The 23,330-nt window shown below is 42.6% G+C and overlaps 1 protein-coding gene across 4 annotated transcripts in view; it reads right to left on the reverse strand.

The window, feature by feature from the left end:
* The window catches only part of LOC121533384 (protein ECT2), a 43,215-nt gene extending 20,975 nt beyond the window's left edge, over nt 1-22,240 (reverse strand). The window contains exons 1-22 of one of the 4 annotated variants that reach the window (XM_041839279.2): nt 21,948-22,240; nt 20,809-20,967; nt 20,582-20,661; nt 19,378-19,473; nt 18,615-18,797; nt 17,849-17,938; nt 17,608-17,715; nt 16,885-16,958; nt 15,994-16,124; nt 15,673-15,788; nt 15,237-15,299; nt 14,604-14,829; nt 14,055-14,291; nt 13,523-13,647; nt 11,268-11,387; nt 11,097-11,165; nt 10,908-11,018; nt 10,584-10,680; nt 6,362-6,443; nt 6,146-6,224; nt 1,996-2,115; nt 686-824 (exon numbers count right to left, since the gene is read on the reverse strand). In XM_041839279.2, coding sequence (XP_041695213.2) covers nt 686-824; nt 1,996-2,115; nt 6,146-6,224; nt 6,362-6,443; nt 10,584-10,680; nt 10,908-11,018; nt 11,097-11,165; nt 11,268-11,387; nt 13,523-13,647; nt 14,055-14,291; nt 14,604-14,829; nt 15,237-15,299; nt 15,673-15,788; nt 15,994-16,124; nt 16,885-16,958; nt 17,608-17,715; nt 17,849-17,938; nt 18,615-18,797; nt 19,378-19,473; nt 20,582-20,661; nt 20,809-20,938 — 2,476 coding nt within the window. In that variant the 5' untranslated portion in view covers nt 20,939-20,967; nt 21,948-22,240. The remainder of the gene's footprint in view (nt 1-685; nt 825-1,995; nt 2,116-6,145; nt 6,225-6,361; nt 6,444-10,583; nt 10,681-10,907; nt 11,019-11,096; nt 11,166-11,267; nt 11,388-13,522; nt 13,648-14,054; nt 14,292-14,603; nt 14,830-15,236; nt 15,300-15,672; nt 15,789-15,993; nt 16,125-16,884; nt 16,959-17,607; nt 17,716-17,848; nt 17,939-18,614; nt 18,798-19,377; nt 19,474-20,581; nt 20,662-20,808; nt 20,968-21,947) is intronic. The other 3 variants (XM_041839280.2, XM_041839281.2, XM_041839283.2) reach the window with 3 other exon arrangements.
* Between the last annotated feature and the right edge of the window lie 1,090 nt (nt 22,241-23,330).

The raw sequence follows: 23,330 nt of genomic DNA on the forward strand, positions 1-23,330 counted from the left end.
CCAAGCTTGTAGCGTCATACCCAAGAAGACTCGATGCAGTAATTGCTGCCAAAGGCGCTTCAACAATGCACTGAGTAAAGGGTCTGAATACTTATGTAAATGTGATTTCAGTTTCTTTTTTTATACATTTCAAAAAACCTGTTTTTGCTTTGTCATTATGGGGTATTGTGTGTAGATTGATGAAAAAAAAAAACATTTAATCAATTTTAGAATAAGGATGTAACGTAACAAAGTGTGGAAAAAGTCAAGGGGTCTGAATACTTTCGGAATGCACTGTATACAGTACTTCCATTCATTTTTTCAACCGGTACTGGGGGACATTCAGATGAGTCTTGTGAGGCCTGTGGGCGTCCAAGAGCAAAACAACCAACAAGTACGTGAGAGTCTCACCTTTCCACAGAGGGGTCATATTAGTGTGTAGCCCGAACTGTTTGGACGCTACAGACAATTATGTGAGAAGACCAATTTTTGGGATATCTCATGGTCTGACAAACACTGCTCTAGCTCTGTCACCTTTCACCGCAGATGCAAAAAAAAACAGACACCTCTAGCTTAAACAGACAGATTTTTATTTTTTATTATGCCAATTAGACTTCCACGGGGGGCGCGGACATCGACTCTAGGGGGTTAATTAAGCACTGTCTGTTAGGTAGTTCAGTAGAGAACATGCCAGGGGCTCACTCACCCTCTGTATCCTGCAGGTCCAGGACCCTCCTGATCTGGGACAGAGGCATGAGGGTGATGTGTTTGAGTTGGGCTGCAGGCCGCGTCTGTCCTAGAGGACTCCTAAATGTGCTGATCACCTTATGTCTCTTCCTGGCAATCTGCAAATACAGACAAGTTTTTTTCTGAATCAAAAAGGGGTTTAGGTGGTGGGCGTGGCAATGGGTGCAGTCGGCCAGTCTGAATTTTAGAGAAACATTCAGAGTCCCCCATCTTAGCGATGTAGAGAGATTTTTTAAATGTTAAGCCAATTTCTTGCAATTCTACACATTTCTCCATGGAGCCGAGATACATTTACTCAGTTCTATGCAGTGGAGAGAAAATGTTGCAGTTTTAAAGCTAATTTCCTGCTATTCTGTAAATGTTTCCATGGTTAATGCTGTGTTCTTTTGCTTAAACATAAAACCAACTGCTAAATTCATTGTTTTTAGAATTTAAAATTTTCCCTGACTGTCTAGCTTTTATTTTGGTGATTGTTAGTTCTCAAGGATGATAAAATAAATAAAAATAGGTCCATTATCTTTACTGCATACTTTATATCTGAAGTGTGTGTCCCCTCAGGGGGAGGGGTGATAGCGGTTATGCTGTGACAAATCAATAAGGACTTTTATAAAAGGCAAACGGTTCCAGTCATTAGCATGTGCTTAATTGGCCGGTGTGGGGGCCGGGGCTGATGTTTGGGTCTGTCCCATGAAGTCAGGGTGATATCTATCGGGGGGAGGGGAGTGGAGATCTGAATACAGAGGAGTTAATAACTCAAGAGTGCAGCCCCTGCTCTCCCCATGCTCATTACCATGCTGCTCTGACTCTCTTGAATCAGGCCGCCTCACCCATTCTGGGTTTGATTTCTCACCCCCATTCTAACGTAACACTTCACTAATTAGGAGACAGATAAGAAGCTGTGTCAGCAAAGATGATTGCACACCAATAAATCATTCACTTTTTTTTTTTCTACAATCATTGCAGCCCCTCCATTTTCTAAGCATCTCAAATTCCAAAGATTTCATAATGAGGGGGAAGGTGAGAGAGGACGGGCAAGGGGAGTAGCTGGTAAGGCAAGATATTCTGAAAATGAGCGATGGTGTTAACTTGGAGAGCGTTTGGGGTGTATTGTAAAGTTGTAACATCTACAATAAGGTGACATGTGGACCAAGGTTAAAATCATATGTTTTTTTTCTCTTTCAAATATTTTCTGTATTTAATTGAGCCTGCCTGGCGTGCCAGATGGGCGGGTTTGCACTTTTGGTATTATTTAATTGATGTGGGCGTTACCTCAAGACAGTCGTTGAAGAGAAAGAGTGTGACATTCTCGCCTCGGTCACAGGGTTTGTCTCCCAGGGCGATGGTCTCCACCCTGTGGACCAGGCTGCGGTGGGACGAGAGCAGGTTGGCCTAAAGAGAGAAAATAAACTATGAATATCACACTCAACCAAAGACATCCAGCAGCCATTTGTGAATAAATAAATAAACACGTCACCAGAGATACCTTCATGATTCAATCACAGGCCTCATTTAAAGCTTGAATCCTTAATGGTGAAACTGCCATGTCCATCTGCGATATTACAACAAAGTTACTGCAATCAACGAAAACGTATCCCCCCCCCGGGCATCATTGCACACGCGATAGAGCACAATATGTACTGAATTATAATTTTTTTATGCTGCCAGCTCTGCAATAAAAACAATAACTGTGGCGATGTTTCCCGCTACTGCAGATTCAATCTTTTAAAGGGCCATATTTTGTATTAACGGGTCTAAAGATAGGTAATTTCACTGCAAGGCTGATGGAGGAATTTTCATTTCACCTCACATTAGTCTTTCAAAAACCCTATCATCAACAATGTTTATTCATTTGGATGCTCTGCTTAGGGCTGTGGCAATCATTACATTTAGTCAGCCGGTGATTGTCATGCACATAACTGCCGGTGTCACAGTAATTGACCATTAATTAACATACGTTTAGCGTCTCTGGCTTCCACGCATAGCCTACAAGCCACTGAAGCAGACCTTTGGAACATCTACATAAAAAAAAGTCTAATAAATGTATTTAATATAGCCTATACCATCACAATAAATCCATTATTTATTTTAGACAGGTCTAAAGAAACAAAGAGAGTCATACCCTCCATATGTATAAACTGCCAGTAATTTATTCGTTAAACACTAATGTTTTGGCATCACCGTGCCTTCTTCAGACCCTGAAGAAGGCACAGTGATGCCAAAACGTTGATTAAAAAAAGATTGTGGGGGCTGTTTTGTTAGACTTCAGTGCGGCTTTTGACATTATCGATCATAGTCTGTTGCTGGAAAAACATGTGTGTTATGGCTTTACACCCCCTGCTATATTGTGGATAAAGGGTTACCTGTCTAACAGAACACAGAGGGTGTTCTTTAATGGAAGCCTCTCTAACAAAATCCAGGTAGAATCAGGAATTCTCCAGGGCAGCTGTCTAGGCCCTTACATTTTTTCAAATGACATGCCACTGGCTTTGAGTAAAGCCAGTGTGTCTATGTATGCGGATGACTCAACACTATACACGTCAGCTACCACAGCGACTGAAATGACTGCAACACTTAAAGAGCTGCAGTTAGTTTCAGAATGGGTGGCAAGGAATAAGTTAGTCCTAAATATTTAAAAAAAACTAAAAGCATTGTATTTGGGACAAATCATTAATCTTGTAATGAATAATGTGGAAGTTGAGGAGACTAAACTGCTTGGAGTAACCCTGGATTGTAAACTGTCATGGTCAAAACCTATTGAAACAATAGTAGCTAGGATGGGGAGAAGTCTGTCTATAATAAAGCGCATGCTCTGCATTCTTAACAGCACTATCAACAAGGCAGGTCCAACAGGCCCTAGTTTTGTCGCACCTGAACTACTGTTCAGTCGTGTGGTCAGGTGCCACCAAGAGGGACTCAGGACAATTGCAATTGGCTCAAAACAGGGCAGAACGGCTGGCCCTTGAATGTACACAGAGAGCTAACATTAATAATATGCATGTCAGTCTCTCCTGGCTCAAAGTAGATGAGAGATTGACTTCATCACTACTTGTATTTGTGAGAGGTATTGACATGTTGAATGTACCAAGCTGTACACACAGCTCAGACACCCATGCATACCCCACAAGACATGCCACCAGAGGTCTCTTCACAGTCCCAAAGTCCAGAAAAGACTATGGGAGGCGCACAGTACTACAGGGAGCAAACTCTATTCCACATCAAGTAACTCATGCAAGCAGTGAAATTTGATTTAAAAAAAAAAAAAAGATAAAATACACCAGCGGGGACTGTGAAGCAACAAACATAGGCACAGAAATGCATACAAACACACAATAACATAAGCACTATACACACGTACACATGGATTTTGTGTTGTACAGTAGATATGTGGTAGTAGAGTAGGGGCCTGAGGGCCCACACTGTTGTAAAATCTGTTGTGATTGTATTGTAATGTTAAAAATATATATATACACACACACACACACACACACATACAGTTGAAGTCTGAAGTTTACAAAAACTTAGGTTGGAGTCATTAAAACTTGTTTTTCAACCACTCCACAAATTTCTTGTTAACAAACTATAGTTTTGGCAAGTCGGTTAGGACATCTACTTTGAGCATGACACTAGTAATTTTTCCAACTATTCTGTGTTGAGCAGTTAACAAAGAAACAGGTCCTCCTATATGTTTAATTTAGAGTTATTTATGCAACTTTAGCACTCTGCTCCGTTTCTTGCGCAGGCTGCACACACTTCAGTCTCTCATTCACAATTTGACAAGCAGTTGAAAATATTCTCACCAATCACAACTGAATCTGGTCTTCACATATAGCCTACTAATATGTGGAATATTTATTTAGAAAGACCAACAAAAAACATCAACCGTAACCTGCACTGGAATAGCAAATGGAGGTTAAGTGAGGTTACGTTTTTAATATACCAGTTAGGCTACACCGTTTGAAAAGTGGATTAATGGGCTTAATTTAAAGAATTGAGCAATGAATATAGCAACACGAGAAAGCTGGGATTGACTTTTAAATAGTGTCCAGTCAAAACGGTTTTCACACGCGATTGAGCAATGACTGGGCTTATAAGAACACATTTCACTAGGCTCTGTAGGCTATATATGGGCTAACCAACTGTGTTCCAGGGGTCTTGGGCCTAAAGGCTACGTTTTGAGTTATTTGGCCACTTTAGTTGTGATACAAACCTTATCAAAACATATAGGCCTATCGGCTAGGCTATGCTCTATGATTGGAAAAGTCGCAAAAAATGATGCGCTGTTTTCTTGCCTTAGACTGCACGCACTTGGCATAATCCACAAGTGATAATATTCTCACCCATCAAACTATTCTCAATTTAATCTAGTCTTTAGTTTATATATACAAAATCCTGTGGAATTTTATTGGGGGGGGGGGGTTGACCATTATCATGCACCTGTCGGAACAGAGGCAGGGTAAAAAAAGACGTCATCCATATGCACTTGAATAGCGAATGGAGGACGCTTTTCCCACAGTTCATGTTCATGCCAGCAGGGTAGGCTGCTCTGATTGTAAAGTGAAGCAATGTGCTTAGTATTAGGAAAGTTGAGAAATAAATATATAGTAGGCCTAGCCTATAGAAAGCTGATGGGATCCTCCTCTTTTTAATAGAGGCTATCAAAACAACATGAGCTTATAGGAACACTTATTTCATTCCATGCATCAACCAGCTATGAGGAGCTGGCTCTCACTGCACAACAGGTGATCCTATTCCTCTCAAACTCTAAATGCCAAGGGCTCTCATGAAGAGTTTGGTTTGATTTTTGATTTGCATTGATGTCAAGAGTGATTAGAGGGACAATAGAGTGCTGAGTACCAGCCATTAGCTACTGGCTGTTAGCAAGTTTGGTAGGCTACTAATGACCATCAACGGCATCAGAGGTCAGTTTTGGAGAAGCCTAGTTACCGTGACTCAACGGTCATGTGGAATTTGACTGCGGTCGTGACCCGTGGCTGCCGGTGTGGCATTAATATGGTCACCCTAACAGCCCTGGTTCTGCTTAACCAAATCCAGATAAATAGAGCTATCCTCATAGCCAGAGGTGTACTAATTTACTCCCTCTAGTACCAACTCATGTCCACTATAATCACCTCAAAACAGGACACCAGCACACAGAAAAATGGCTTGGTTCACATATACACATAGCTCTACATAAATTCTGTCCAGAATGTAGCTTGAAACATACACACAGCACAATAAGCCATGCACTACAAGATATACACGTGCATTGAACAGCGCGAAAAATGCTTCCCAGGGAAATGATTTGAACTAAATAGGGGTATCAGCCTGAATGCATAGGGAGAGGCTAGAGGACAGCCATTTACAGATTAAAGGCTCAACAAAGCGTGCCACATTCTAGTGAGGAAATACACAAACTTACAGGGCAGCCGTCAACTTCATAGACGACATCAAAGATCTGCTTCTGTCCCTCTGTCTTTCTCTTGTCTTCGTTTATATGACTGGGGGATAAAATGCATTCAGTTTAGCCAACTGATGCTACAATCACTTTATGTAAATGAGAGGGATAATGGATGAGGCTTCAACTTCATTACAACAAAATGCTTCAGGCATGGCTAAAGATGCACAGTTGACTCACGTCATAACTTCCTTGAGTGATTCGATTGCCTTCTCCAAAGTGATTTTGTCAGGGTGGTCATCAGCAGTGTGCTTCTTAATATCTGCAGCATGGATGGGGTCAATGGACAATAATATACATAATTGATAGAATAATGAAAAGTGAAGGGCAAACAACTGACATGACAAGGACAGATTTTTAACAGTGGATAAAGGCGAGGAGCATCTTTTTCCTTTGTGACATTTCAGTTGCAAATCAAGCACTCTTCATACTAGTGTTGTCACGATACCAGAATTTTGAATTCGATACCAATACGACGCCATGGCAAAAAAAGAAAGCCGGGATCATTTTTTTGTGGAAGGCTGAACTAGTTACAACTTGTTACTAGTTAGCAACATATTGATTACTTTAATTTCCCCAAAAAAGTACAACAGTGAATGTAATGTAAGCCTGCCTATCTGTTACAATTGACCCATCTTACATTTCAAATAAAATCAAATTTTATTTAGCCCACGGTCTCCTGTATGCAGTCACATCGAATTGCCGAGCACTATGCTGATATACTCTTTTAAAACTGCAGTTTGCGCTAATTTTTAGGAGTTTAAAAATAAATGAGGTAGTGATGGAAAGCAGGTCTTTTTAACAAGGGCCATCAAAACTGCTTTCAAAATGTTTTTCCCGCGATTGCTTTAAGAAATGTTGCATATTGACTGCTTATTAGAATGCATGGTTCTCTTCCTGTCGAAACTCGTAACTTTAACCATTTCACGCACATCGACAAGCTGACTAGGTAAATAGGTAAACTATTCTACTATGGGGTTGTCTGATTTTGCTGTTCGTTAGTCGTTTTGTTGGCAGAGGAGATATATATACAGTTGAAGTTGGAAGTTTACATATATTTAGGTTGGAGTCATTAAAACTCCTTTTTCGACCACTCCACAAATTTCTTGTTAACAAACTATAGGTTTTAGCAAGTCGGTTAGGACATCTACTTTGTGCATGACAAGTAATTTTTCCAACAATTGTTTACAGACAGATTATTTCACTTATAATTCACCGTATCACAATTCCAGTGGGTCAGAAGTTTACATACACTAAATTGACTGTGCCTTTAAACAACTTGGAAAATTCCAGAAAATGATGTCATGGCTTTAGAAGCTTCTGATAAATGATTTCAATTAGCCTGAGTCAATTGGAGGTGTACCTATGGATGTATTTCAAGGCCAACCTTCAAACTCAGTGCCTCGTTGCTTGACATCATGGGAAAATGAAAAGAAATCAGCCAAAACCTCAGAAAAAAATAAGGTAGACCTCCACAAGTCTGGTTCATCCTTGGGAGCAATTTCCAAACGCCTGAAGGTACCACGTTCATCTGTACAAACAATAGTACGCAAGTATCAACACCATGGGACCACGCAGCCGTCACACCGCTCAGGAAGGAGACGCGTTCGGTCTCCTAGAGATGAACGTACTTTGGTGCGAAAAGTGCAAATCAATCCCAGAACAACAGCAAAGGACCTTGAGAAGATGCTGGAGGAAACAGGTACAAAAGTATCTATATCCACAGTAAAACGAGTCCTATATCGACATAACCTGAAAGGCCGCTCAGCAAGGAAGAAGCCACTGCTCCAAAACCGCCATAAAAAAGCCAGACTACGGTTTGCAACTGCACATGGGGACAAAAAAGTACTTTTTGGAGAAATGTCCTCTGGTCTGATTAAACAAAAATAGAACTGTTTGGCCATAATGACCATTGTTATGATTGGAGGAAAAAGGGGGATGCTTGCAAGCCTGAAGAACACCATCCCAACCGTGAAGCACGGGGGTGGCATCATCATGCTGTGGGGGTGCTTTGCTGCAGGAGGGACTGGTGCACTTCACAAAATAGATCGCATCATGAGGAAGGAAAATTATGCGGATATATGGAAGCAACATCTCAAGGCATCAGTCAGGAAGTTAAAGCTTGGTTGCAAATGGGTCTTCCAAATGGACAATGACCCCAAGCATACTTCCAAAGTTGTGGCAAAATGGCTTAAGGACAACTAAGTCAAGGTATTGGAGTGGCCATCACAAAGCCCTGACCTCAATCCTATAGAAAATTTGTGGGCAGAACTGAAAAATTGTGTGCGAGCAAGGAGGCCTACAAACCTGACTCAGTTACACCAGCTCTGTCAGGAGGAATGGGCCAAAATTCACCCAACTTATTGTGGGAAGCTTGTGGAAGGCTACCCGAGTTAGACAATTTAAAGGCAATGCTACCAAATATTAATTGAGTGTATGTAAACTTCTGACCCACTGGGAATGTGATGAAAGAAATAAAAGCTGAAATAAATCATTCTCTCTACTATTATTCTGACATTTCACATTCTTAAAATAAAGTGGTGATCCTAACTGACCTAAGACAGGGAATTTTTACTAGGATTAAATGTCAGGAATTGTGAAAAACTGAGTTTAAATGTATTTGGCTAAGGTGTATGTAAACTTCCGACTTCAACTGTATATATAAACTCAGCAAAAAAATAAAACGTCCACTCACTGTCAACTGCATTTATTTTCAACAAACTTAACATGTGTAAATATTTGTATGAACATAACAAGATTCAACAACTGAGACAAACTGAACAAGTTCCACAGACATGTGACTAACAGAAATTGAATAATGTATCCCTGAACAAAGGGGGGGGGGTCAAAATCAAAAGTAACAGTCAGTATCTGGTGTGGCCACCAGCTGCATTAAGTACTGCAGTGCATCTCCTCCTCATGGACTGCACCAGATTTGCCAGTTCTTGCTGTGAGATGTTACCCCACTCTTCCACCAAGGCACCTGCAAGTTCCCAGACATTTCTGGGGGGGAATGGCCCTAGCCCTCACCCTCCGATCCAACATGTCCCAGACGTGCTCAATGGGATTGAGATCTGGGTTCTTCGCTAGACATGGCAGAACACTGACATTCTTGTCTTGCAGGAAATCACGCACAGAACGAGCAGTATGGCTGGTGGCATTGTCATGCTGGAGAGTCGTGTCAGGATGAGCCTGCAGGAAGGGTACTACATGAGGGAGGAGGATGTCTTCCCTGTAACGCACAGCGTTGAGATTGCCTGCAATGACAACAAGCTCAGTCCGATGATGCTGTGACACACCGCCCCAGACCATGACGGACCCTCCACATCGATCTCGCTCCAGAGTACAGGCCTCGGTGTAACGCTCATTCCTGCGACGATAAACGCGAATCCGACAAATCCGCGACTCGTCAGTGAAGAGCACTTTTTGCCAGTCCTGTCTGGTCCAGCAACAGTGGGTTTGTGCACATAGGCAACGTTGTTGCCGGTGATGTCTGGTGAGGACCTGCCTTACAACAGGCCTACAAGCTCTCAGTCCAGCCTCTCTCAGCCTATTGCGGACAGTCTGAGCACTGATGGAGGGATTGTGCATTCCTGGTGTAACTCGGGCAGTTGTTGTTGCCATGCTGTACCTGTCCCGCAGGTGTGATGTTCAGATGTATCGATCCTGTGCAGGTGTTGTTACACGTGGTCTGCCACTGCGAGGACGATCAGCTGTCCGTCCTGTCTCCCTGTAGCACTGTCTTAGGTGTCTCACAGTACGGACATTGCAATATTGCCCTGGCCACATCTGCAGTCCTCATGCCTCCTTGCAGCATGCCTAAGGCACGTTATCGCAGATGAGCAGGGAACCTGGGCATCTTTCTTTTGGTGTTTTTCAGAGTCAGTAGAAAGGCCTCTTTAGTGTCCTAAGTTTTCATAACTGTGACCTTAATTGCCTACCGTCTGTAAGCTGTTAGTGTCTTAACGACCGTTCCACAGGTGCATGTTCATTAAGGGACATTTCTATTTTTGCTGAGTTTCTCTCTCTTGTGCTCCTAGCTTCTCAAAAGTGGCTCTTGCTGTCAGCTGACTCCCCATTGCATGCGCAAGAGCATGTCGCCTAGCCTACTACTGCCTTGAGAGAATTCAGACAAATTACTAGACCGATACGATCCACTCAGTCAATATACGGCATGAGACACATTTGATAGAAGTACCGAAAGTAACAGAAATTCTACTACCGAACCGTTTTTCATGTTCTAGTATCGAAAAAGTACCTAAGTTTAGGGATACCGTGCAACACCTCTTCATACTGCAGGTGAGGAGAATGCATTATAATTAGAACTTTATCATGCCACATATGCAGTATGTTGCTCAACATGTGGCTGTCAAGTGTGAGCAGTGTGTGTGGTGTAGTTTACCGTTGAGAAGGAGGGCCACACTAGGCAGTCTCTGCACGGGGCGAATCAGAAGCTCCACCAGCGTCTGCCGCCCACACTCGGGCTTCGACTGATTGATCTGGAGGCAAGAAAACACTGCTGTTGAAGCAGAGACCTGACAGATGTCGCAGCCTACTCATTTAAACATGCTCGCACGCACTAACAGAGTTTTTATCTCCATGCTTACTTTACATAAAGAGATGAGCAATGAATGATCTTTAACATGAGGGATATGGTAACTTCAAAACCCACACTCACATGGATGTATACACAAATGTACATAGTCTCACCACAGTGGTCACGTACCTTGAGGAAAGCATGGAACCGTGGCTTCTGCTTCTCACACATCACTATGGTCTCCTTGCTCATCTCAAAGAAGTTGACGAATGGTGGGTAAGCCTTCACCAGGTCTTTAGACTGACAGACAAAGGAACAGTCAGAATGTCCAAAATGGCTAAATACAACATGTTCAGAACAAAGGCCTGTTATACTCACGTATTTGAGAATGATGTCCCCGACACTCTTGTCCTCAGACCAGTCCATGACCAGCTTCTCCAAATCGGCCTGTCAAAACAACCCAATAAGAAACAGAGGGTCTTTAGATGACAAGGACAGATTGAACTCTTGCTCAGTTAACCTTGGGACATTTTCAGGAGAGGTGCTTACCTTTATCCTGGTGTGTACATCATAGATATCTGGGATGCTGCCAAAGATGGTCTTGATTTCTTCCTGAGCCAAAATGGGTCCTCCAACTTGGTCTTCCTTTTCCAGGGGGAGTTTGAACAACTAAAGGAACAGACGTTTCAGGTGAGACACAGCCAAGATCCTACTATTCCCTAAACCAATACACACAGCTGGTACCATTGACTTATGCATGGGCGGAGAAGTCAACCAACTGGCTGTGAAACACAAATGGTTTAGATAAGGCCTCACTATTTCAGACTGAATAGTACTACCAGACTGTTATAAAAAATAAAAGAAGAAAGTAAAATCTATATTCAACATTGGGGAAGATAAATATTTTTAGAGTGCAGGAATGTATTAAATATAAACAAGCCACCCTCCCTTCCCATCTAATCAAAGACTTAATCCCACTAAAAGTCCTCTGATCTAGCAAAGATACAGTGAGGGAAAAAAGTATTTGATCTCCATGCAAGATCTCACCTCGTGGAGTTGCAATGATCATAAGAGCGGTGAGGAATCAGCCCAGAACTACACGGGAGGATCTTGTCAATGATCTCAAGGCAGCTGGGACCATAGTCACCAAGAAAACAATAGGTAACACACTACACCGTGAAGGACTGAAATCCTGCAGCGCCCGCAAGGTCCCCCTGCTCAAGAAAGCACATATACAGGCCCGTCTGAAGTTTGCCAATGAACATCTAAATGATTCAGAGGAGAACTGGGTGAAAGTGTTGTGGTCAGATGAGACCAAAATCAAGCTCTTTGGCATCAACTCAACTCGCCGTGTTTGGAGGAGGAGGAATGATGCCTATGACCCCAAGAACACCATCCCCACCATTAAACATGGAGGTGGAAATATTATGCTAAGGGGGTGTTTTTCTGCTAAGGGGACAGGACAACTTCACCGCATCAAAGGGACGATGGACGGGGCCATGTAAATCTTCCCTCAGCCAGGGCATTGAAAATGGGTCGTGGATGGGTATTCCAGCATGACAATGAACCAAAACACACGGCCAAGGCAACAAAGGAGTGGCTCAAGAAGAAGCACATTAAGGTCCTGGAGTGGCCTAGCCAGTCTCCTGACCTTAATCCCATAGAAAATCTGTGGAGGGAGCTGAAGCTTCAAGTTGCCAAACGTCAGCCTCGAAACCTTAATGACTTGGAGAAGATCTGCAAAGAGGAGTGGGACAAAATCCCTCCTGAGATGTGTGCAAACCTGGTGGCCAACTACAAGAAACGTCTGTCCTCTGTGATTGCCAACAAGGGTTTTGCCACCAAGTACTAAGTCATGTTTTGCAGAGGGGTCAAATACTTATTTCCCTCATTAAAATGCAAATCAATTTATAACATTTTTGACATGCGTATTTCTGGATTTTTGTGTTGTTATTCTGTCTCTCACTGTTCAAATAAACCTACCATTACATTTATAGACTGATCATGTCTTTGTCAGTGGGCAAACGTACAAAATCAGCAGGGGATCAAATACTTTTTTCCCCTCACTGTACATTTGGCTTTCCCTGAAAAAGGTATAAAAAAAATGCTCCAAATGGCTTTTAATTACATTTTGTTCTAATAAAAATACATTTTAACAAGCGCCCAACATGTGTGAATCATAATGGAGTAATTGGTATTCAAGCCCACTCTTGACAGGCCAGCTTATCGGCGGACTTCAGAAGGCAGCGGACATGGGGTCGACCTGTCAGCAGTCAGTGTTAAAAGACCATCTGACGTGAAGCCTGCCATCTGTCTCATCTGGGCTGGCATGGTGTAGTGGGCATGGGACAGAGATGACACAATACTACTGGTTACTTCATAAGAGTGGGGGTGGGTGACTGGGCATGGGTGAAAGTAAACAGGTGATTTAGGGGGGAGTGAGCCAAGGAGTGGGTACACTATTTTTGGCATAGTGATGTTTGCTTAACAAGAGAGCGAGCGAGGACATTCCATTCTACTGTTATCATAGTAATGCTACAGCGAGCAGAGAGAGATGGAGAATTGCCAAAGTGGAAGCGATGAGACAAGGAAAGGCCGGAGGCTTGGATCGATGAGCAACAGAGGGTGAGTGGTGTGAGTGGGAGCCTGCCTGCCTGGCTGACAGTCCTGATGCTCATAATCCTAATCATTTTCTCCCCCACTGGTAACTCGATTCAGGCACCGGTGGGACAGCCTGATAACGACCCCAGCATCCCCGGTGGTGTTTTGTGAGCCCGATGTCCACAGCAGCAGCAACAACAAACCTGCATGACAGTGGTGAGAATATCCACATAGTTGCTCTCTGTCTGGTATAACTCCTTGGAGACCTGCCATCTTGCCGACTGCTTCAGGACAGCAGGTGTAGAGCTCTTCGACGGCCGGGAGTGTTCTGGAAAAGAGCCAGAGAGTCAAGAAGTGAATCTTGATTGAGACAGTGGGGAAAAACGTTTTCTTCGACGATCCACAATCCAGAACTTTTTGACTTCCTGTATGTCTCAGTTGAGGAAATGGGTATCTTGTCTGACATGCAGAGTGAAGGCTACTCTGTGGAAGCTTTGGGCTTTTGTCTTAGCTAGTGAGAATCATTTGAGAATGCAACAAAAAAACGTATTTCATATCAATATCATCCTCAAATCAACTCTCCAGGCTTTAACTCTCAATGTACTATTCTTGCTGTTGCACCTCTTTGATCAGCAAGACAGCTGTAAAAAACCTTCTTATATAGTTTCTAATATCATGCAAAATCAGATTCCCCCACAGTGACAGTTCAACTGAGTGACAGTTAAACTGAGTGACCTGCGCTGAGACAGAGTGACTCCTGGGACGAGTCCATCCATGAAGCCTCCTCCGTCTCTGTGGCCTGGGCCATTCCCCCCCACTCTAGTGTCCCTGTCTCCAGCTGTGGGGTAGGGGTGCTAGTGCAGTGGAAGGTCCACTCTTGGTCTGCTCCCCTACTCCTCCTCATCCTCATCCTCATCTGCCTTCTGGTCTCAGCACAGACCCTCATATGCCTGCTGCGCTCTACACTGTCCTCTGAAAGACAAGGTGTTCAGTCTCATTGGGGGTTGGGGGGGGGGGGTTCAAACAGAATAGCAGAGCATGTTGCTTCTTCCTGCCTCCCTCTGCGACCAGCAGTGACTGTCTCCACAGTCTATGACAGGGCCCTGATTACAACTGACATGAGACACTAATTATGCTATAATCCCGGTCTCTTTTTGCCTGCATTAAATTTTAACAAGGACAGAGGGGCTTATTAACCACAGTTGATGGGCTAACACCCAGTGTTTCCAGCCCTGTGACATGACATGTGTGGCTGATTATGAGTGACTGTGGCTCCTCTCTCACCTGCCAGGGCCTTGCAGGTCTCTGGGGTGTTGGAGATGTCCAGCAGAGAACCAATGGACAGGGAGTGCTCGGCAGAAGGCCTCTTGCGGGGGGGAGGGAAGGGGGAGATCTCTGTCTCCTTGGTGAGCTGGGCCAGAGTGTCCCTCAGACGCCTCCTCTTCCGGTTACTGTTGGGTGTGTTGAGGGACAGCAGGGACACAGCCTTCTTCATCACAGGACTGTCCATCTGAGAGCAGGAGAGTAGCAGTAGATGTATGGAGAAAATGAGTGTAAAATGGGAAAGGACTTCAGTTTGGTGGAAAGTAATCTTGTTTAACCGAGATCTAAAATCTTGCGTCATCTGGTCAGATGCTCGATTACGTTCTGGAGGGAGAAAATTGTGATACCGAGACTTGTCTTTACCTTCGTAAACAGAAACTCTGAGCCAAAGGAGTTCGGACATATAATGTGTGTATTTGAAAAATATGCATTCTTTCAGCTTTTCCTAGCTCACTTCACTCTCTCCAAAGGAAGAGACTCGTGAGGATGTGTGCAACACAGCTATATAGAACCTCAGCAGTGTCCATTCCACTGTATAGAGATTTGTACAGGGGCATTGGTAGGATAAATCAGATTGACTCAGACAGAACTTACCTTCTCATAGAAGTACATGGACTCCCCTGCTCTGGCATCCATCTGTATGCTCCCCCAGAACCACTTAAACAGCCAAAGAAACAGAGTATTGATACAAGGTTGGGAACACCAGTGTTGACTATCTCTGTTCAAATTACTTGTCTAGTCGAAAGGAAAATAAAATATTGATCCATCCAAGTCAGTATATCATTACAACTAAACACATTGAATAGAAATGCTTATTTGACATACTGCTTAGAAAAAAACAATGCTAATTTTCCAAGACTTGACAGTGCCAATGTATTAGAAAAATGCATTAATTTGAGGTGCATAAATGCCTGAATTTGAGGTAGTATGCTTCAGTCAGACACTGTTCATCTGGGATTTTTAAAAGTGTTTGTCTGCCTCCTGCCGGTTCAGTGATGTAAGCTGACATCTACTACACTGAAATGCTCACCTCCTGCTTAACAACATAAAGTCTCTTTGACGGTACGAATGGCAGCTCCTTGACAGAGTTTTCCTCCACCACCATGTGCGTGCACTTCTCATCTCCAACCTCCAGGTAGCTGCCCCCTTGGAGAAACACGTTAGGATTAAGGTTTTAGAAACTCCAAAAGGACTCCATAATATGAGGGAGGACAGAAATAAAGACTATTGAACAGGAATGTGTACATGCAGAGCAGCCTTGGTAAAGCCTAGACATAACATATCAAAGAACAAAAAAATAAATACTGAAAAGTTCTAACAAATATGAATCAGCAAGATCTCAGGCCAATACCATGTTTGACTGTCCTTTCCTCCATGTTGGTCTTGTCTTCGTCTGAGAAACCCAGGAAGCTCAGCACACAGTCTTGAAAGGGGGGAACTTTGAACTCTGTGCGGAACTCTTCATCTCCAGCATGGAATTTTCTGTAAGAACAGGTGGTTGTCAGCCCCTATGCATGTACATTGCGTATACAAAACATTAAGAACACCTGCTTTTTCCATGACAGACTGACCAGGTGAATCCATGTGAAAGCGATGATCCCTTATTAATGTGACTTGTTAAATCCACATCAATCAGTGTAGATGAAGGGGAGGAGACAGGTTAAAAAAGGGGTTTTAAGCCTTGAGACAATTGAGACATGGATTGTGTGTGTGCCATTCAGACGGTGAACGGGCAAGACAAAACATGTAAGTGCCTTTGAATTGGCTATGGTAGTAGGTGCCAGGCGCACCGGTCTGTGTCAAGAACTGCAACGCTGCTGGGTTTTTTACGCTCAACAGTTTCCCGTGTGTATCAGTATGAAAGATGTATGCACTCACTAACTGTAAGTCGCTCTGGATAAGAGCGTCTGCTAAATGACAAAAAATGTAAATGTATCAAGAATTGTCCACCACGCAAAGGACATCCAGCCAACTTGACACAACTGTGAGAAGCATTGGAGTCAACATGGGCCAGCATCCCTGTGGAACACTTCAACACATTGTAGAGCCCATGCCCCGACGAATTGAGACTGTTCTGAGGGAAGAGTGGGTGCAACTCAATATTAGGAAGGTGTTCCTAATGTTTTGTATACAATAGTATAAGTTGATGTACAAACATGAATGTGAAGACCACAATCAGGTCAATAAGGACTGGGCATGCAGTTGGCTTTGGCCATTGTCTGGAGCATGAGGAGGTACTTACACATCATCTCTATGCTCCCAGGCCTTATGGATCCATGTTGGGGTGAGGATGGGCGTGCCCATACACACAGCAAGCTACAAGAGACAGGTACACGTCACATTAGGAGAATGATCTATTGTTTAGAAATGTGTATTGAGGTTATTTGCCCTCTGTAACATTAACAGCATGTAGGCTATATTTGCCAGGTACTGCAAGAGGACAAAAATATATTCTTCAAAGTTAAGGATGAAAAAAGGCATGTGTATTTAAACTGCTCTCATTCTTGTACTTCCAATGTAAAACAGCTCAGTTTGTCTGTTAAGAGAACAAGGCTACTTTTCCTGTTTAAAGTGCTGGAGCAAAACATGCCGAAACAAGTTAAGCTTTCAATTCAGAAAAGGATGGGGTATGGAGAAAAGCAAACAGAACTACAGAGAATCAATACAACTAAAAACGTCAGTCAGCAAGTGAAATGTCATGTGGTGAACAAAATAATCCAACGAGAGTTAAGAGCGACTCCTTGAGGAGAATCTATCGAAAACACGTCTTAAAAGAACCAATGAGGGAGTGTATTAGCACTCAGCGAGTTTTGATAGTTCCACTGCACAGTTTAAACTAAGTTTGAGGAAGTTCACTTAAAAATATGGAAGAAATGGTGGCACAAAATCACAACTAAATCATATGGATTAGGCTTATACATGAGCTCTTCCAGATGGGAGGAAAGGTTAGGGGTGTTTTACAAACCTTGTACTTCTCGCCATGAGTGGAGTATGCAATGAGATGGGTGACTTTAGTGCTGAAGTCCTTACGGATGGCGCCACCCATGTGATGCACCAGATTCACCAGGTGTTTCTACAGGGGATAAAGGAAAGTGACATTTGGCACCAACAAATATATCTTAGCATCAAAATACCAAACAAACCCAACATGTTGGTACTTGGTAGTGTTACAAATGACAAAATCAGCTTGAATGCATTACACTTACAACTGCCTCTTTGCTGCGGAAACCAGTGAAACACAGCGATAAGTTGAGCATGGTGGTAGAGTATAAAGGACGAGAGGAAAATGGCAGGGGCTGTGGGAAACAAAAACAAACAATATGGTTCTCATAAATCTCTGATATTGGAAACTTTCCTCCACTGCTTTTATCAAGTTCTAATCTTTTGGGGGTGCTTTACTGGTCAGTAGCAAAGCTGTATGTAAGGCCTATGCATTTATAAGTATGTGATGTTTGTGTTCTGTTGATACATCTCAAAGTTAACAGGCTCTGTAGATAAGGGGAGAGAGATCCTGAGATAATTACTAATTCTGAATATTATGGCCATATTTCATGCCTTTTGCGGCAGTGTCTGTCCTTGTTCAGTTTTTAGAATTGTGTTGTACTCCTCCATAGATCTACAGTAATCTTAGAGCGGTGACTGGTGAGATGTGCAGTGATCTGTGGCCAGTGGTGTGTCCATCTCCTGCAGTAATCGGACTGTGTTGAGCAGGTGCTCTGCTTAGACCCAGATAACAGTGATGCATTTCTCAGGGTTCCCGGGAACAATCAAAACCCTTCTATAAATCTATTTAACTTCAAAGCACAACTTTTTCTGCATTTTACTTCATCTTCCCGTAGCAGGCAGATGCTAAATTGTGCCATAACAGTCAAAACATCAGATCTTGAACCTGAGAAGAATGATCCATAGCCGAGCACTATCCCTGAGTGATTGAGGGAGTATATTTCAGGAGTGATTTGCTCCTGTCCTTACCTCCTCTCGTCCCGCACAGTGCAGAACAACCGGGGGGCCCACGATCCGGTTGTCATGTTTGTAAAGGTAGCTGTAGTCAGGTGAGGCAAAGTCTGTAAGCACGAACACAGTCTCAAACTCTGTGTTTTCTCCATCTCCAAACTCTTTGACATTGTCTGTCTTTATGCAAGGCACGTTGATATCCTGTGGATTAAAAGTCACTGTTAATGAGAGCAGGGACACGCAAGCAGCACTTTGATATAAAAATGAGTAATTTTATAATAATGAGGGGTATATCATTTTGCAATATGAATGACTCATTTATAGCACATTTAGGTGAGTTTAGAGCAAACAGGAACATTGAAGTTCAGGTACTTGAAAGCCGTTCATTCATTTGCAGAGACACACAGACTAACGCACACCATGATGACATTCCTAAATGCCGTATGAAACAATTGAGTGCTCACTCAGATTAAGACGTTATTTAGTTTTTGATTAAATCACTAAATTCAGTCAAGAGCAGAAATTGAATCAAGAACACAAAAGGTCAAATATTGCTACCATAAATCAGAGGGACTAGAGTAATCAACAGTGTGAACGTGTTAGATCATTATGTTAGACATTTAGCTTGGACACCAGGTGTTAATAGAAATCTGTGAAATGTACCAGTAATTGTGACGATACTGCTGCAGTTACACACAAATCACCCTGTGATTGCCCATACAAAGAGACCCCTTGGTGCATTAAAGTATGCAACACACTCCCAGTCCGGACAAAGACATACCATATTGACTATAGATTTAATAAATTTCTCTCTGGCCTCAACGCCCGGTTCCCCTCCTTTAATCTTAACCACCGGGACTTCCATTATCCTGACGGCCTGTAAAATTAAGCATTAATGTCAAGCTGGCGACACCAAACTGACAAATTCTCTAAACAAGGGGCCTGTGTCCTTGCAACCCAGAAGGCAATGACTTCAAACAAATGTCAAATGCGATCTAGGGGGAAAGTTCTGATAAATTAAAAGTTAAAAGCAGCAGGAGGACTTTTCTTTGTCGATTCATTCTGATTAAACTGTTGGCGGATGTGACACTAATACAGATTGTCCCACAAAATAGATAATTTAAAGGGGAAGTTCAATTGTTTTTTGTAAAAAATATATATATATAAAATTATCAATCTTTCTGTGCTTGTAGTTGATCCCCCAAACTGTTTTTTAAAATATTTTGTTAAAGAGAAAATTGCTTGTCACATTTTGCAGAGTCATCACTTGCCATTGACTACAATGCAATTTGAAAATGTGTCTAAAGCATGTTATAAAACTCTGCAAAACACTAAACCAACTCATATTACATCAAAATCTCATTCTGGATAATGCCTGCACAATTTAAAAAATATATAAATGTTAACCACTGTCCCATAAACCCATGTTTGAATGATGCTGTTTACAACAACAAAAATATGCAAATATGGATTTACAGGACAGTGGAAAATATTTTAAAAAATTTAATGCAGAGGCATCATCCAGAATGAGATTATGATCATACTTCAGATCTGACAAGTTTCTCAATTGTTCTCAAGGGTGAACCTGTTTTATTCCCGCAGTTAGGCTTGTGCCACTGCTTCACGTTCACAGATAAAGCACATTTGCCCACTCCCCTCCCCTGACTCACACACAGAGAGACACATGTCTCCTGTCCTGCCTTCACCATGAAAGCTTTGGCAGTAGTGTGTCTCTAAAGGCTAAGGACAGGACAGAGTCTGAAGTTTAACTGGAGAACCTGGGTGATATTCTTCTCATCTTGGCCAAAGCTAGATTGCTAAATATATAGGCTATATTAGTCCTACATTTATTTGTAATGACAGTGACTCAATGTACTCATTATCCTGAAAACAAAATAAAAATCACAAGAAACAAACCATAATGCAATGTTGTTTTCACAATGACAACCCATACAACTGGGCTCAGAACTATTAAGGCATGGTACCTGCAGTGCTTTGACAAGTGCTCCATTTTTGGCAGCTTCTCCCACAAGAACGACTCTGGTTTCGACACAATGCAGCATCTCTACAAGAGAATACAGAGGACCAAGGGCTCAGTGAATCGCAAAGGTAATGTGAAAGCAATCATAGAAAGAAGTCCTTCCTGTTTTGAGTGAGCCTCAGGTAAAATGAAGTTAATATCCAATTGATTGAGAGAAGGGGAAACTATTGCCTTCCATGTCTTCAGAGTCCAAACTCAGGAATACATCCTTAGTAGTCTCAGCCATCCTGGAGTCATACACAGAGGAGTCCACCAGCAGACTCTGAGCCCTCCCGAAAGTAACTATGCTGCTGTCAGCCATGGCAGTGTGACAAGGGTGGTGGCACAATCCTGTCCAAACAATCAAAAGTTAGGGGAGTTAGAGCTTGAGGAGAGAGCGAGGTGTCAACTGCCAAACCACTTGGAATAAAAATGATGGAAATAAATGTTTTATTGAAGTCTGAACTAGGCCTGACTGTGTTGCTACAAAGCCAGCTAGTTTGGACGAGTGTTGTTGATCTGAGTGTTAACGTTAGATTCAAGACAGTAAGCTAGCCACATGATTACGATTGGTTTGTTTTATAAGATATAACGTTACGTATCTGAATATTGGTAACTGTTAGCTAGCTAACGTTAGCTATGTGCACATTGGTGCAATGTCTAAGTTGGTTTGAGCAAGTAAGAAGTTGATAAACTAACGTTAGCTAACTAGTTATTCAAGATTCCTATCTCCAACTATTGTTCTAAATGTATAACTAACGTTAGCTAACTAGTTATCGTTATTCAGCCTGGGTATTACAAGCGTTTTTAGTAGCTACCTTTGCCATACGTAAAAATGTATGCGCACATGACTGTAAGTCGCTTTGGATAACTAAATGGCATATTATATTATATTTAACGTTAGACGGACTCTAGCTTGGGTCATAACATTGGGAGTCTGTGTAGTTAAGCTGTGTCCCAAAGTTAGACGTACTACGTCGATTTTTTGAACTGTTCCTATTGAAAAGCAATATCCCATGGCCATGTATAAATACAGTAACAGACGTCCCCATTTAGCAACAACTTGGATTAACGTTCTTTAGCTAGCTAGCAACAATGTGTGCATTAACGTACAGTGGAAAACCTTGCCAAAGGCTGAACGAAGCAGGCTGGCTAACGTTAACAGTAGTTATCAACATTACCCAACACAACGTGTTGCTAGCGACCTGCTGAACAACTTTAGCTACCTTGGTTAGCGTGCTAGCTAGTAAGGCCAAGGGTGCAGCTTGTTAGTTAGCTACTTAATAATCATGGTTGATGGGAGAAATACACAGAAACGTCAAATGACTTACCAAAAGCTTTGGAAATAACAAAAAATAATCGCAGGTGACAGTTGCAAACTGGCTAGTCGACCAGTTCAGCTAGCGGTTGGCTAACTGAATTGACACTGGTATCTGCAGGTTATTCCTGTCTCTAAAAGTAAATATCTAGATTTGCGGTACAACAAACAAACATTTAAGTAACTCCTGGTTTAAATATTAGCTAATGCATACTGAAAAAGCGAAATTAACTTCGATTGTCGGAATTAATTGTTTGTCTGCATAATCCATTTTCTTTGGGACGTTGTACTCTCGTGGACAAATCAGTTCGCTCAATCTGAATTCAAAAAGCAAGGCAAACAAGGCGGCTGTAATCTGATTGGACAAGAATGGCAAAGCCTGAGCTGAAGCAGCACTGCGGGGTTTCTGATTGGCTCGTGGATTCAAACTACGATGCCCACTGACACTGCGCTGGACACAGGGTTGACTACAAAGTTGCACACATACCTTTTCATCAGAGATTCTTCAAATTCCCCCTTCTGTTATAAATCCCTCATTAAACCTGGGCAACTTGTAGTTAATTGAGATATGGGAAAATGGGTGTCTACATTACATACCTCTCCGTTTTTCACTGACAATCTGAAATGGTCCACCCACACAGACAGTGTTGTGAAGAAGGCGCAACAGCGCCTCTTCAACCTCACGAGGCTGAAGAAATTTGTCTTGGCCCCCAAGACCCTCACAAACTTTTACAGATGCACAATTGAGAGCATCCTGTTGGGCTGTATCACCGCCTGGTACGGCAACTGCAATGCCCGCAACCGCAGGGCTCTCCAGAAGGTGGTGCGGTCTGCCCAACGCATCCCTGGGGGCACACTACCTGCCCTCCAGGACACCGACGAAGGCCAAAAAGATCATCAATGACATCAACAACCCAAGCCACGGCCTGTTCACCCCGCTACCATCCAGAAGGCGAGGTCAGTACAGGTGCATCAAAGCTGGGACCAAGAGACTGAAGAACAGCTTCTATCTCAAGGCCATCAGACTGTTAAATAGCCATCACTAGCCAGCTACCACCCAGTTATTCAACCCTGCACCTTAGAGGCTGCTGCCCTACAAACATAGACATGGAATCACTGGTCACTTTAATAATGGAACACTGGTCACTTTAATAATGTTTACATACTGCTTTATCATTTCATATGTATATACTGTATTCTATTCTACTGTATTTTAGTCAATGCCACTCCGACATTGCTCGTCCTAATATTTATATATTTCTTAATTCCATTCTTTTACTTTTAGATTAGTGTGTATTGTTGTTAATTGTTAGATACTACTGCACTGTTGGAGCTAGGGACACAAGCATTTCGCTACACCCGCAATAACATCTGCTAAATATGTGTATGTGACCAA

The sequence above is a fragment of the Coregonus clupeaformis genome, chromosome 20 (genome assembly GCF_020615455.1).
Source record: "Coregonus clupeaformis isolate EN_2021a chromosome 20, ASM2061545v1, whole genome shotgun sequence".
NCBI classification, from domain to species: Eukaryota; Metazoa; Chordata; class Actinopteri; order Salmoniformes; family Salmonidae; genus Coregonus; species Coregonus clupeaformis.